The 15,610-nt window shown below is 39.8% G+C and overlaps 1 protein-coding gene across 1 annotated transcript; it reads right to left on the reverse strand.

Moving 5' to 3' along the window:
* Positions 1 to 13,154: 13,154 nt before the first annotated feature.
* Positions 13,155 to 13,886, reverse strand: LOC145805444 (uncharacterized). The gene has a single exon (XM_082900576.1). It carries the CDS (start codon positions 13,884 to 13,886, stop codon positions 13,155 to 13,157), a length of 732 nt encoding a protein of 243 aa, XP_082756702.1.
* Between the last annotated feature and the right edge of the window lie 1,724 nt (positions 13,887 to 15,610).

Raw genomic sequence — 15,610 nt, forward strand, 5'->3', positions numbered from 1 at the left:
TAATTGGCGACCAAACTTTTTGGTCGCGAAATGTGACAATTGGTGACTGAGAAATTTGGTCGGGAAAATATCACTTTTCACGACCAAAGTGTTTTAGCGACAAAATAAATTAGTCGCGGTAATTAAATATTTAGCGACCAAAAATTTAGTCGGCAAATCCAACTTTTGCCGACCAACTAAAATTTTGGTCGCGAATTACTTTTGCCGACCCTCAATTGGCGACCAAAGTAACGACCAAAAAAATTGGTCGCGGATAACTTTTGGCGACCAAAAATTGACTTTTAGCGACCAATTTTTTTGTTGCCAAAAGTGTTAATTCTTGTAGTGTTCACTATTTGGTCTGTATTAGGTTTGGTTAGCTTTTTCTTGGGTGAGGTTGTTTTTGGTGTTTGTGGTTAGTACTTTTGGTTGTTTATTGCTGTTTGCAGGTACATTGCTAAGACATTGTAAGTGATGATGATGATGATGAAGATGTTACTCCTGAAAATAACGGCACCGTGGAGTAGCCAAAACTTTTAGGTCTTCATCCCGGATTAAATGAGAAGATTTTCCTTGTTTTGATTTGACATTAATTACGTGAAAATGAATCTTTATCATCTTCAGAAGCTTATTACTTTTTTTAATGTATGTAATGGAATTCTTTTTATCTTTCAGATTCTCTTGAAGAATGGTCCTTATGGGTTCCAGCTTGGTGAGGACAGGAAGGGATACTTGCCTAAAAGAGCTTCTGTTTCCCAAGTACGTATGCCTCATTTGTATTTATAATGTGACTATTAAATTTTGGGGCTTTAATTCCTGGTCTAGTGCCATTAACTGCATATATGTAAATGTTTAAGTTAAGCATCTATGCATCGTTTTGTTCTCGAGTAAATTAGGGATGAATACTTAGCCACTACTGATCATTAAGTAAGCCCTTGTGATTTTAATCTGTGGGTCAGATGCAAAGAGTTGGGTCATGCCGATTTGGTTTATTTGGTTATTCAAATCAAGCCTGCAAAATTCAAGAATTCCATGCATATGCGGAGTGGATTGATATCAATAAATCTAAACATAAATTTATGTGTAATGTTAACATTAATTTTTCTCATATTTTATTATATTAACAATATGTGCATGGACTTGTTAACAAAATAAACATTTAAATGGGACAAAGTGCACTTTTCTTTATTTTTATTTTATATTTTATATTTTAAATAAAGCAAAAAAAAGATAGATTATAAAACATTAGGGGCATGTATAAAATTTCAAAGGGGCCAACTTGAAGAACTCTTTTACAGGTATATGTTGATTTGTAATTTTAAGAGAGTTGAGGTGGGCGCTGCCCTCTTTGGGCAAATGGGTCACATGAAAATTTTGAGGTCTGCCACGGGTCACATGAAAATATTTCTTCTGTTGATGATACCCATTTCCAGAGTGTTTTCTCTTCTTTTTGTTGTTAGTATTGTAGATGCAGACTGCAGTAGTCGTTGTTTTTCTTATTATTATCTGAATCCAGCAGTATGTCATTTTTATTGTGGTTAATGAATAATTTTTGTTTGTCGATATATAGCCTCTGTTCCTCATGTTTCATCAGTATTGAATAATTAAAAGTAGAATACAAAAAGTGCAGTTCATTAGCTCCCTATAGAATATGCATGCTGATGACACTAGTCACATCATCCTCCCAGAATATCCCTACTACTTCTGTAGTTTATTTCAGAAATCCTATTAATCTTTAAAGCAATATTTTTTCTTGTACTTGACCTTGCAGGTTGTTTTTTCCACTACTTCCATCCATGTTCTTTAAGATTAAGACTTCTAGGTTTTTTGGAAGGTTCTCTTGAAACTTGTGGAAGGTTCAATATTTGGAAGGTCCTCAATTCAAAGGAATACTTGAAAATTTTGAGGCAACAATTACACTTAGGCCATGTTTGTTTGGGTGGACATGAGCTTGGGATTGGACTAATAGTCCAATAAAATTATTAATCCGATGTTTGGTTAAACAATTGAAGTACGGATTAATTATTTTAAACTTGACTATTAGTTAAGCTAAGATACATAATCCAACAGATTCGTAGTCTTAGGACTATTAGTCATGGGAATGCTAATTCAGTCCGCCCAAACAAACATGGCCTTAGTGATTTGATAACATAACTTGTGGCTTGGAATTCTTTTAACCCTCATATACCTTTGTTATCTTTTAACCCTCATTAAGTATTCCTTGTTTAGAAGTTTCCATTTTACCATGTGTTTGTGGTGTCATGAGTTTTAATTTATTTAATGATCCTTTGTTTCATCTTATCTGATTAATGATTTATCTTCTTTATCATCCTATCTAATGTGTTTTTTTTTTTCCTTCTATAATGGTTCATTATTTTGTGGTGTTGTGAGTGTCATTTTACCATGTTATTGTCTTTTCTAGTTGTAATTTCATTACATTGGTTGTTCTTATCTATTTCAATTAGGTGACTGGTTGGGTGGTTGAATACCAAGATAATCTGGTAAGCCTTGGTGTTGATGAGACCTTAGCTCAAGTTTGTTCCGAGAGTGGTGCAATGGATTCCCTTATGAATGCATATGTTGAAAGAATGAAAGCTACAACAAGGGTAATCATAATTTTTCTGATAGCTTTATTGGTTTGTTACTTGGTTTTTAACATTGCTCAGATCACGTCTTTCCTGTGCCATTTGCTGTCACTATTTTCTAGAAATGGTACTTGAATATCCCTGAGTCTGATAAAGTACAACTACCAAAGAAAACAAATGATGGAAAGCTATATACACCTGCTGCTCGTGAAAATAGCATTGATGTCATGCTGTACAGAATTGCTTTGTCCATTATTCAGGTAAGTTCAGCTTTAAAAGTTTTACTTAAATTATATACCTTATTCAATTCTTGACATTCTTTTTCTTTTTCTTTGGTACAGATGGATGAACTCGTGCACGAAGCTAAATTGTACATGACTGATTGGTGCTATAAGAATTTTTGGAAGTATTATATATTTTTGAATAGATGTGTATGGAAAGTATTTCGGTAGACTAGTAGTTATATTTTTTGATAGACTAGTAGTTATATTTTTGAATGGGTGTATATGGAAAATATTTGGGTAGACTAGTTATATTTTTTGATAGATGCGCATGGATAAAAATCTAAATTGGAGGAATATGTACTTTGGAATTACTCGTGGATGGAAACTTATAATAGTTGTTGACTTTTATTAAACAGGTTCAGGATTTGATGATTTATGTATTTCGTTGAATGGTCATGATTCAGATACTTTGTTGGTATGAATAATTTTTTTTAATTACAAATTATATTGAATGGATTGGATGGAATATTTGTCTTCAATTACAGGTTTATTTTGTTAGATGTTGGCGACCAAATTGTGGTTTTGCCGACCAAAATGTTGGTAGGCAAAATGGTACATTTGGTGACTAAATAATTAGTCGGTAAGCTTTTGACAACCAAAGAGTTTGGTCGCGAATAGGTCTATTGCCGATTAAACTTTTAGTCGCGCAAACATTACTTTTGGCGACTGACATGTTTAGTCGTGGAATGTGTCTTTTGGCGACTAATCTATTGGTCGTGGAATGTGACTTTTGGCGACTGCATGTTTGGTCGTGGAATGTGACAAATGGCGACTAACATGTTTGGTCGGGAATATGTTACTTTTCGCGACTAAAGTGTTTTAGTGACTAAATGGATTAGTTGCAGTAATGATATATTTAGCGACTAAAAATTTAGTTGACAAATCTAACTTTTTCTTGAGTAACAAAAGTTTTGGTCGCTAATTACTTTTGCCGACCCTCAATTGGCGACTAAAGTGGCGATCAAAAAAATTGGTCGCAAATAACTTTCGCCGATTAAACATGGATTTTTGCCGACCAAATTTTTAGTCGGCAAAAGTGCTATTTCCTGTAGTGTGGTGTTGTGAGATGAATTTTGGATCAATGAAAACTCTTTTTGTTTTAATATGGAATAATGCAGCATCTCCATAGTCCCAATTCTTTGCTTGGTTGGTGTAGAAAAGGAGAATTAAGACAATTGAGTGTCTGAAAAAAATTGGGATTGTTGTTACAAATGTGGGTGTATTTGTGCTCTATGTAGATCAGGGGAGGAATCACTTAACCACATAATGCTTCACTGTCCTTTTGTTTGGAAAATATGGTTCAGCATCATCAAATGGTGGAGAGTTCAGTGGATTATACCAGGCACACTGGAAAGCTTGCTGCAATGGTAGAATGAGTGGAAGTTTAAAAAAAGGGAATTACAGATATGCAAAGCATTACCTATAGCAATTTTTTGATCTATGTAAAAATACAGAAATAAAGTTACCTTCAATAAAGTACAACCCAATTTTGAAGTCCTTTGCGAACTCATCAAAGTTAGAGTGGCCATGTGGATGAAATCTAATATGGTGGAAAGTTCAATTAATTATTTTGTATCAAATCTACATCAAGTCAGGAAATGCATAAAGTGAAGAGCCCATGTGCTGTTGCTAGTTTTGAAGGCTTTAGTCTGTTGCTGGATTACAGCTGTGGTTATAAATTTGGTCGTTGTACTGTTGCTACTTATTTTTTATTGTGGTTGATAACTGTTGCTGCTTATTTCTGTTGCTGGATATAGATTTGGTTTGTTTCCTTTATCCCTTGTTGTGGTTGGTTTCTCTCCCACCCTTGGCGATTGTACTAGCAAATGATAAATCAATATACTCGGTGTCAATTTAATTGGGATTATGATTATTTTAGTTTGATACTTTTTACACTCCACTTTCCTTTATTGATGTGATACTATATGTTCGTATTTTTTTCATCAATAAAATTTTTTATTTTTTTTTTTTTTGGCTGATAAAAAAAAAATGTTGAATAATTTGCATCTGAAATAATGTTGCAAACTCGCCGTACCTTTATTCGCTACCAAATAAGACTTGATTTCTCAGTGTGTTCTCTTTTTTTTTTTTTTTTCTTCTTTCTTTTTTTTCTTGAAAAAATAAATAAATAAATAAATTATTGGACCACCAATCCTCTGTGGTCCCTTTGAGATTCCATATCACCCACTGACTTCACTATAATATTTTATTATTATTGAGATGCTCTTTCGATTTCTTTTTTTCACTAACAGCCAAAAGCACCAAATGTTCCACAACAACTAATGCAATTTGTTTATATCCCCTTTACCCTTTTATTACTTGCATAATTATAATGAGATAACTTGAATGTGCCCATTGTATGAAGCACCATATAGATATATGGTGATGTCTTCAAAAAAGCTTAATAAGATAAAAGTAAAGGTAAATTACACATCAAAATATCTTTTCAAAAATAATTTTAAATTAATAACAAAATTTATAAGTATTTAGAATTAAATTTATAAATTTTTTTATTAATCTATAAATATTTTAAATGTCACTGATGTATAATGTTCTCTACAAGTTATTGCACCATGACTATTCAACCTCCATTTATAATTTCCCACTTCCTAATCAGCTCTGTCTGTTTGCAAATAAAAATAAATGAATAAATAAATAAAAGGAAGTAAGTATCATATATATACATATATATACATATTATTAAAAGTAATGTTTTTTTTATGCCTAGGTGGCACATTATAAGGATTTATTTTTCTAAAAGAGCCACGTTATGACGTATTTTCTTAATTACATATAGAATTCTACACAAACCCAAATCTTATTTAAATTATACTAATTTTACTTATTTTATATGGACTTTATTTGACAAATATTTATTTTCTATATATTTTTCATCATACATTGAGATAATCTTTAAATCCATTACCAATTTTGCGTTTCACATTTTTCTTCTTAATTCTTTCAAAGATATTAGAATTTTTTTTTAATGCTAAATTGGCTTTTTTTTTTCTTATTTTTTCATGCATTATTCTATACCCAATACCAATTCTATACCATAGATTTGTTGTTTAAATTTTATAGTGATTCTTTATACTATGAAATTATACTTCCTTTTATATATTATTTTATATAATCACAACTCACATGAGGAAAAATCTGCACAATAATGATACTCTCGAGAAACTTTTAAAGTTTAGATTTACTGCTTGAGTTACTTTTTTAATTATTGGACAATAAGTTCTTCTATGTTTAGACATCATATTACAGATAATTAATCACTTCATATACTGAGATGTATCTATCGTTTGGATGTTTTCATTATTTTTTTCTTTTTGGGTTTAAATGTTGATATGTGATTCTTTCTTGGTTAGTCGTTGTTAAATTTCTTTTATATAATTGATATTTTTATTTAATTAAAAGTGTTTGTTTTACAATCTTATAATTTAAGAGATATATATATATATATATTTATATATCATATAAAATCATTATATGATAATCCAGTTACAACATATTTATATTTAATTTTTTTTAATAAATTTTATATAATTTCTATTTTTACATATTTTTATTTTCTAAATGAATATATATTAAATAGTTAGAATTACTTTTAATTTTATGTTACTAATTCTTCTTGTAATTTAACTATTATTTTTAATATCAAAATTGTGGTGATATAGTTTGGAAATACTCTTTGATCCTGAAGAACGTTCCTGATCCTCTAATTGCCACCTGAAAAGGGATTAACACTCTGGTCGGGGGTGCCGGAATTAGTACTCCGACGGACAAGTCAGTATATGTCTCACGTTTGCTTATGTCTTAAGTTTCTTGGGGTTATCTCTCACATACATTTCTTTGACTGTTGTTCCTCTATTTATAATCGCTTTTGGACCTCAGGGTCGGGCCCACTCTTAATCCATTGTGTAATTGTTCACTCAGCCCCCCTTTTGTCGTATGCCAATTCCCACTCGGCTCCTCGCTCAACTGGTTCTATGGCCGATTAGGATATTCGACATCTGGAATGTACAAGACGGGACCGAATATAATATATATATCCTGATTTTCGAAGTGTATGCTCGGCCTATCTGCATCCCCTGACATTCAGCTCCCACAATTGCCACCAAACACCCCACTAACACCAGTTAGCCGGCGCGTTTGGTTTCGAACTTGAAAAGTCAAAACAAAAATTCGGCGGTTAACCTCATTCCAACGCGAGTGTCAGAACGCACACACTTTTTTATCATCATTACAATTTCTCACCCCTTCGTACGCTTCCTTCATTTAATGTGATTTAAAACTTTGTCCCTTCGAATGTATGTTTTTGAATACTCAAAGTTTCTGGTTCGCCTTCTAGTATAACACCTTCATTTCGCGACCTCTGCAACTTCCTCCCGTTTCTCATTGTCTTCTCTGCTTCTTGTAAGTTCTCTTTTTCCCCATTTTGAATCTCATTTCCTTGTTTGTTTTTAGTTTAGCATATTCCTTAAACTGGCTAGGATGGCCAAACACTTGAAAGCCCTCCTTTCTATGGATCGAGTCACTGATTTTCGACGTCATTTTGCTATTCCCGACGACATCCACCTATCACTTGTGGCAGAAAGCACACTTGATATGGAGAGGACTGATGAGAGTACAATCATCTTTCCTCTCCTATCAGAAGGCGGAGTCTGTTTCCCCCTTCACGCATTTCTTAGGGCTGTCCTTCGCCATGGGGTCTAATCCCTTCCCAACATAATGTAAATTTTTTACTGCATCATAATGGGAATTGTAGAGTTGAACCGACATTTTAGGATCAATCTCAGCATCCCTGCTATTTGGCATTGTTATGCCTTGGCCAAGTCTTCTGGCCGACAGGGCCGCTACTTTCTCAAGGCTAAGGACACCGACCATCATTTGGTGACTATGCTTGCCAGCTCTGGCAAGCAAGTTGACGATGTCATGGTCGTTGTCCAAGGCAACTGGGAATTCGGCGAGGGCGAAGATCGCCTAGATCCCGTACCTAGATGAAAAGGCAAACCAGGTGGCCGTATGGTTTGATACATGCATTTGCTATATATTTACTTGGCTCTCCTTTCATGAACTTACCGCTTTGTGTATGCAGGAAATGATTTAAAGAAAGTTCTTGTTTCAGCCAACGACACCGTGCTTGCGGAAATCAAAACCACACTCCAATTCTTCAGCCGTCCAAACCTCTAGAAGCAAGGGAGGGCGGCTCATATGCTTCTTTGATACGGGCCGACTTACACAACCTTTTCAGCTGCAGACAATATTCCGATTCCGAGGGGCGAACAGCAGCTCCCGGCTCTCATTTTCCCCAATTTCAAAAACCTCAGGCAGATTGGTTTGGAAGCTTCTGACTCGATGTAGGCGGAAGAACAAGTAGCCAAGGAAGTCGGCGAACAACCTAATCATTCCACTTTGGAAGCCGAAGTTGACGAGGCTCTGAACTTGGCTTTTGAGGAAGCCAACCTTAATCAATTCGACCCTTCATCTACTTCAGGCTGTGGGGACACCTCATTCGAAGACATTTTTACCGACTTAAGGGACCTTCCCAGGGCGTATACTAAGAACATGGCTGGGGAGTCTCTAATGCAGTTGGCCAGGAGCAAAAATGCCGAACGCATGGCCGCCCGGAGGAGGGTTGAGACTAACCGATCTGAACCTCCCTCTATTGTCGTGGCTGAGTCTTCTCCACCAGATACTGAGGCGGAGCAGGTCAAAACGGCTTAGGTTGAAATGGCTCAGATGGAGCAAGTTGAACAGTTGGATCAAGAGGTCGAGCAGACGAGGGAAAAACGTCCCGCCGAGCACGAAGCCGACCCTGAGGAAACACCTACTGATAAACGGCCACATTTGGAGGAGTCGGACTCAGTCGTGCCGTTCATCGTCCAACCAAGGATAAAGAACGTGCCGATTGTGTCCGACGCGTCGGCCCTGAAAGATCTGGTTGTGACCTTGAGTATGACTTCCTCAATTTCCCTGTCGGTTGATAGGGCGACTTTTCGTGCGGAGCCAGATCTGCTACCAATAGCATTAGCCGCTCAATCGACCATATTGGTGCGTGACTTAACCTTATTTTCAGTCTTCCGCCTATATGCATATAAACATATATTATTAATTAAAAATTCTAACTCCTTGTTTTGCAGACGGTGGGCAGGATTGTCGAGATCGGTCGCCGACAACATGATGCTATTGAGCAGATTGGCTTTTTGAAAACCAAAATTGAAAACGAGAATAGCAAGGATGTGGAGGCCTCTCAAAGAGCCGAGTCCGAGGCGGCGAGGGCAGCGGATAAGCGCGCAAGAGCTGACACCAAAGCCAAAAAGGTGAAGAGTTCTGACCAGCTTAGATTGGCCACCGACGATAGGGCAAACGCGAGTGAAGACGCGCTCAAGTTAGCCAATGAGGTGATTGCCAAACTGGAAGCCAACTTGGAAGAATCGAAGAAGGCGAAGGAAATAGCCGACTCCGAGATTTCCAAAGCGTTCTAAGCTGGGAACGATGCCGCTTTGAAGAACTATGTAGAAGAAGTCCCCAAATTTGAGAATTAGGGCTTCAAACACGGTTTGCTCAAAGCCCTCACTGCCGCTAATGTGACATTGGCCCAGCCGATTCCATACGAGCAGGTGGACGTTAAGCCGCTGGAGTGTGACCCTGAAAATTGACTAGGGTGACTTTGATTTTTGTTAGGCACCTTCCATGCATGGTTCTTGTAAATTTTTGTTAGTAGATTTCTGTTAATTTAAGGTAATTTTCATGTATGAAATGGCTACTATCTGTACTTAATTTATTTATGAAAATTTCCTTTGCTTTTCACTATTATCTATACTCAATTTTTGTTATTAATGAAGATTTTGATTTTCACTACTTTGGGGAAAATGACTACTGTCTGTTGCGCGTGCTAGATATCGATTCAATAGGATGTAGGATCATGAGATGAGTAAATTAAACATCCCACTAAATAGCTGCCAATTAGATAACTACGTGTCTTGGCAATTTAGCCGTCTTTCAATTTTAGCCGAATGAATTCATGAATATGCCCTTGAACATTAATCAACTGGAACGCCGAATATCGGTGGCTCATGGAATGGCTGGGGCAGATGAACCTATCAGTGCAAGCCTTGACATTTGGCCGATTAGATTAGCGAATCCTTAGCCCCTAATATTAACGAATTTGCCCTTGCCCTGTTAAGGAATGAACTAGAACGCCGAACATCTGTTGCTCATGGAATGGCTCGAGCAAATGAACCTATCGGCACAAGGCCTTAACATTTGGCTCATTTGGTTAGCGAATCCTTAGCCGCTAAGATTAACGAATCTGCCCTTGCCCCAGTTAGTGAGCTGGAACACCGAATATCAGTGGCTGATGGAATGGTTGGGGTACATGATCCTATCGACGCAAGGCCTTGACATTTGGCCGATTAGGTTAACAAATCCTTAGCCGCTAAGATCAACGAAACTACCCTTGCCCCAGTTAGTGAGCTGGAATGCCAAATATCGATGGCTCATGGAATTCAAGCATTGATGAGATCACCTCGGGAGTGCAGCCCCCGTAATCAATAAATGGGGCGGGCCTACATGCGCGAAGGTGCCATTATTGCGTTCAAATCCAACAAATTGGGAGAAGAAAAAAGAAGTGTGGGCAACTGTAGATGGCAAGAAGATTGTTCTTCAACAGCAGAGGGGATAGTAGGACACTCACAGAGCTGGACGTAGAGATGAACCGGGGTGGCGAGCCTATGGGCACGGTGAGTAGGATGTCGAGGAAGCGTGAGAAACGCCAATCCCCACGTCACCGAAGTAGGTCACCCAGAAGGGAAAAACAGCAACGAGGTAACTCCCCTCGCTTAAGAGGTGAAAACAGTACGACACCGCGCCCGTTGAGCTTTTCGGTGTTCGTTAGGAACAAACCAATGACGGAGGTGGATTCCATCATCTGCGACCCAAATGTAGCAGTCGAGTTTGCGCGACAGATTTTTTCTCTAGAAGTTCAGCGGTCCATAGTCAGCCAAGCAGATTACGAAGTCTTCCGGGAGGGCGTTCATGGAGCAGTAAACGGTCTGTACACCTCCTATGAAATCGGCATGTGTCTACGTGCCGCACGAAGAGAGATAGAGCAAAGGGATACCCGCATTCAGAGCTCGCAAGCCCGCACGGAGAAGGCCGAAAATGAGTTGAAGAGAACTAGCACCTTTGAGACTCATTCGGCGGGTCAAGTGAATCCGATTGTCACAAAGCGAGTAAATCGCTAAATCTTGGATCACGCGATCGTCGACCGAGATACGGCTAGCGTGTTCGCAATTGAATCAGCAAAGGCTAGGTCCTGCGAAAAAGTCTTTCATGACGGTCGAAAAATCGAAATAGAAAAGACCAAGGAAAAACTAGCCGATGAGGTCTATCGATGCGAAAATCGCGGATTTAAGCATGGATGAACCAAGGCACTCCAGGTCGCGAGCGTTGATCTGGCATCACCCTTATATCAGAGTTATACTTTTTCGTTCGAGGCTTTCAAAGTCGAGAAGACCAATGACGAGGGCAGCGCCGAATAATTTTGATGTATTATTATATATATTAGGTTTTTTTTTTGTTAATGTAAAATATGCACTTCTGATCTATTGAATAAAACGCATTATTCTGGATGTCGATATGTTATTTCGATCATTGCTTGCAGATTAAGTTGTCTACTACTTCATGATCACATCCACGAAGGGCGTTCCGAATTCGGAGACTTATTCGGCCTAAACGTGTCATTCACGTAGGGCGCTCCGGATTCGGAGGCTCCTTGTGTTGGCCCGAACGTCATTCGTGAAGGGGCTCCGAATTCAGAGGCTTATTCGGCCCAAACGTGTCATCCACGTAGGGCGCTCCGAATGCGTAAACTTATTCGACCCAAACATGTTATTCACGAAAGGCGCTCCGAATTTGGAGGCTTTTTTGTGTTGGCCCAAATGTCATTTACGAAGGGTGCTCCGAATTCGGAGGCTTATTTGGCCCAAAGGTGTCATTCACGTAGGGTGCTCCAATTGCAGAGACTTATTCGGCCCAAACGTGTTATTCACGAAGGATGCTCTAACTTCAGAGGCTTCTTTGTGTTGGCCCAAACGTCATTCACGAAGGGCGCTCCGAATTCAGAGGCTTATTCAGCCCAAACATGTCATTTACGTAGGGCGCTCCGAATGCGAAGACTTATTCGACCCAAACGTGTTATTCACGAAGGGCACTCCAAATTCGGAGGCTTCTTTGTGTTAGCCCAAATGTCATTCGCGAAGGGCACTCCAAATTTGAAGGCTTATTCAGTCCAAACGTGTCATTCACGAAAGGCGCTCCGAATGCAGAGACTTATTCGGCCCAAACGTGTTATTCACGAAGGGCACTCCGAATTTGGAGGCTTCTTTGTGTTGGCCCAAACGTCATTCGCAAAGGGCGCTCCGAATTCGGAGACTTATTCGGCTCAAACGTGTTATTCACGGAGGCTTTTGAAACCACCTTAAATCAACAACCACAACTCACTGGCAAGAGAACATTGCATTGAAAAATGAAAGATATACACGAAGTAAAATCAAAACAAGCTGTCGTGCCGTACAAGCTGACTTAATGATAAAATTTGCTCAAGTGTGTGGAATTCCATGGTCGTAGCAAGCTTCTTACATCTATGTCTTTGAGCCGATATTCCCCTATCCCTGCAATTGAGTCAATCTAATAGGGACCGTCCCAGTTAGGACTCAATTTTCCGTCAGCTGGATTCCTAGCAGCAAGAAGCACTTTCTTGAGGACCAATTATCCTAGTGTATAACAGCGCAGCTGAATACGTTGATTATACGACTTAGCGAACTGTTGCTGGTACCGTGCCATGGATGCAAGGGCACGGTCTCAGCGTTCTTCAATCAGAGTCAAGTCTAGGGCCAACATCATGTCATTTCGGCCCATATCAAAAACTTTTCATTTCAAGGTTAGGAAGCCGATTTCTAGGGAGATGATTGCCTGAGTTCCAAAGCATAGAGTAAACGACGTTTCTCCAATGAATCGCCTCAGAGTAGTGCGATGAGCCCACAACACACTGGGCAACTCTTCGACCCATCTGCCTTTAGCTTTCTCCAACCTTTTCATGATGCCGTCCAAAATAACCTTGTTGGTGGCCTCCGCTTGACCATTGCTATGGGGGTAAGCCGACGAGGAAAAGTAGAGCCGGATACCATAAGTGTCGCACAATTCTCGATACACGCCACAATCAAACTGGGTACCATTGTTAGAAACAAGTGCTCGTGGTATGCCAAATCTTGTTATGATGTTTTTCCATACAAAACGCTTAACGTCGAAATCTTGAAATATGTGTTAATGTCTCCGCTTCGACCCATTTTGTGAAATAATCCGTCGCAACAATTAGGAATCGCTTGTTGCCCGGGGCCCGTGGTAACGGTCCAACGATATCAAGGCCCCACTGAGCGAACGACCAAGGGCTAGTCATAGAATTTAACTCCTCGGCTTGCAGGTAAGTTAAAAGGGAAAACTTCTGGCATTGACCACATTTCTTGACATAACACTCGGCGTCGGTTCGCATGGTCAGCCAATAGTACCCTTGCAATACGGCGTGGTAAGCCAGAGAACGTCCGCCTGAATGGGCTCCACAACTGCCTTCACGTATTTTAGATAAAAGTTCCTCGACTTTATTTGGGTAAACACACTCTAAGTACGGCCCGGAGAGAGATTTTTTGTAGAGCTTCCTCTGCGAATCCAAATAGTATTGGAGGGCTTTGTTTTGGAGTTTGTGTGCTTCTTTCTTATCCATCGGGAGCTGTTCTGAAGATAGGAATGCGGCGATAGGGTCCATCCAACTCAGACCTGGTTCGATAACATTGACCTGAACTGGTTCTGAAGAGGCAATGCTCAGCTCGAGGACAAACCCTACTTCAATTGTCTGCTTAATTTCTGAGTTGATAGTAGATGCTACACAAGCCAGGACATCTGCATGCGTGTTCTGATCCCGGGTTATTTGATTCAGTTCGTGGTGATCGAATTTCGCGAGCAAAGAATTCGCCATTTTCATATAGGCTACCATGCGGTCATTTTTTGTTTCTCATTCCCCTTTCAACTGGTTGATTACTAGCATTGAGTCACAGAAAACAAGCAGACGCCGCGCACTGAGGTGAAGTGCATTTCGCAAGTCAGTTTACAATACTTCATATTCAGCCTCATTGTTTGATGCGTCGAATCCCAATTTGATGGCCCGTTCGATAATTGCCCCTTCAAGGGTCATGATTACTATGCCAGCCCCACTGTCACGTTGGTTGGATGACCCATCGCAATACATCTACCAAACGTCGCCAACATACATTCTCCAGTCGGGCTTAGTTTGCACTTGATCAGACTTAAAGTCGGCCAGGGATCTTGTGAACTCGGCAACAAAGTCAGCGAGCACTTGCCCTTTGATGGAAGTTCTGGGTAGAAACTGGATATCATACTGGCCGAGTTCAAGAGCCCATTTCGAGACGCGCCCAGATGCAGCCGGAGGGGATATTCCGTTGGCACCCCAATGGTATGCTCCTGAAAGTAGTGCATCAGTTTTCTTGCAGCCATGACGAGAGCAAGGATAAGCTTTTCTAATATAAGTTAACGTGTCTCGGCGTTGACCATAGCTTTGCTCACATAGTAAACTGATTGCTGCTCCCCTAGTTCTTCCTTTAACAATACGGCGCTAACCGCCTAGTCGGATACTGCCAGATACAAAATGAGTGGATCACCGGTTGTAGGTGTTACCAAGAGTGGAACTGATCGGAGGTATGATTTCTGGCTGTCCAAAGCGGCCTGGCACTCAGGAGTCTAATCAAATGCTCTACCTTGCCGAAGTGTGTGGAAGAATTGTCGACAGCGATCTATGGAAAGGCTGATAAATCTGTTGAGCGCGGCGGCCATCCCTATTAGCTTCTGAACCTCTTTGACTGATCGAGGGGATCCAAGCTCTAGAATTGCCATGATCTACCTTGGATTGGCTTCGATTCCGCGGTGGTTAACGATGTAGCCAAGAAATTTGCCAGAGCCGATGCCGAATGCAAACTTAGAAGCGTTCAATTTCATCTTGTACTTTCGAAGAATGCCGAATGTCTCTGAAAAATCGGCTAGATGGGAGTGCTTTTCCTTGGATTTGACCGCTATATCATCGATGTATACTTCCATGGTACGTCCGAGCTGTTCCTTGAACATGGAAGTCACTAGTCTTTAATAAGTTGGCCTCGCATTCTTTAGCCCAAAAGGCATGACTTTGTAGCAATAGGTTCCTCTTGGGGTGAGGAATGCGGTTTTTCTCAATCCTCCGGATGCATGGCAATTTGATAATAGTCTCTGTAGGCATCCAAGAAGCTCATGAATTGATGATGTGTCATTGCATCTACGAGTTGGTCTATTCTAGGCAGGGGAAAACAGTCCTTAGGACAAGCTTTGTTCAAGTCCATAAAATCCACACAGACGTGCCAAGAGCTATTCTTCTTCTTTACGACCACAGTATTGGACAACCATGTGGGATAAGTTACTTCGTAAACTACCCCGGCGTCAAGTAACCTATCCACATCTTCAACAACGGCTGAAGTATGCTCTGCAGCAGACCGCCGGCTTCTTTAAACAATTGGCTTACATTTCGGATCAACGTTCAAGCGGTGTTGGGCCACTGATAGATCTACTCCTGGCATCTCGTATGGGGATCATGCAAACACATCAATATTCCCAAGTAAGAAGGCTACCAATTCCTGCCTTTCGACGTTATCTAAGGAA

This window comes from Camellia sinensis, chromosome 13 (assembly GCF_055761805.1).
Source record: "Camellia sinensis isolate YWXY chromosome 13, ASM5576180v1, whole genome shotgun sequence".
NCBI lineage: Eukaryota > Viridiplantae > Streptophyta > Magnoliopsida > Ericales > Theaceae > Camellia > Camellia sinensis.

Excerpts from the sequence above, each read along its gene's own strand:
- LOC145805444 (XM_082900576.1), bottom strand. The coding sequence starts at position 13,886 with ATGGCGAATTCTTTGCTCGCGAAATTCGATCACCACGAACTGAATCAA.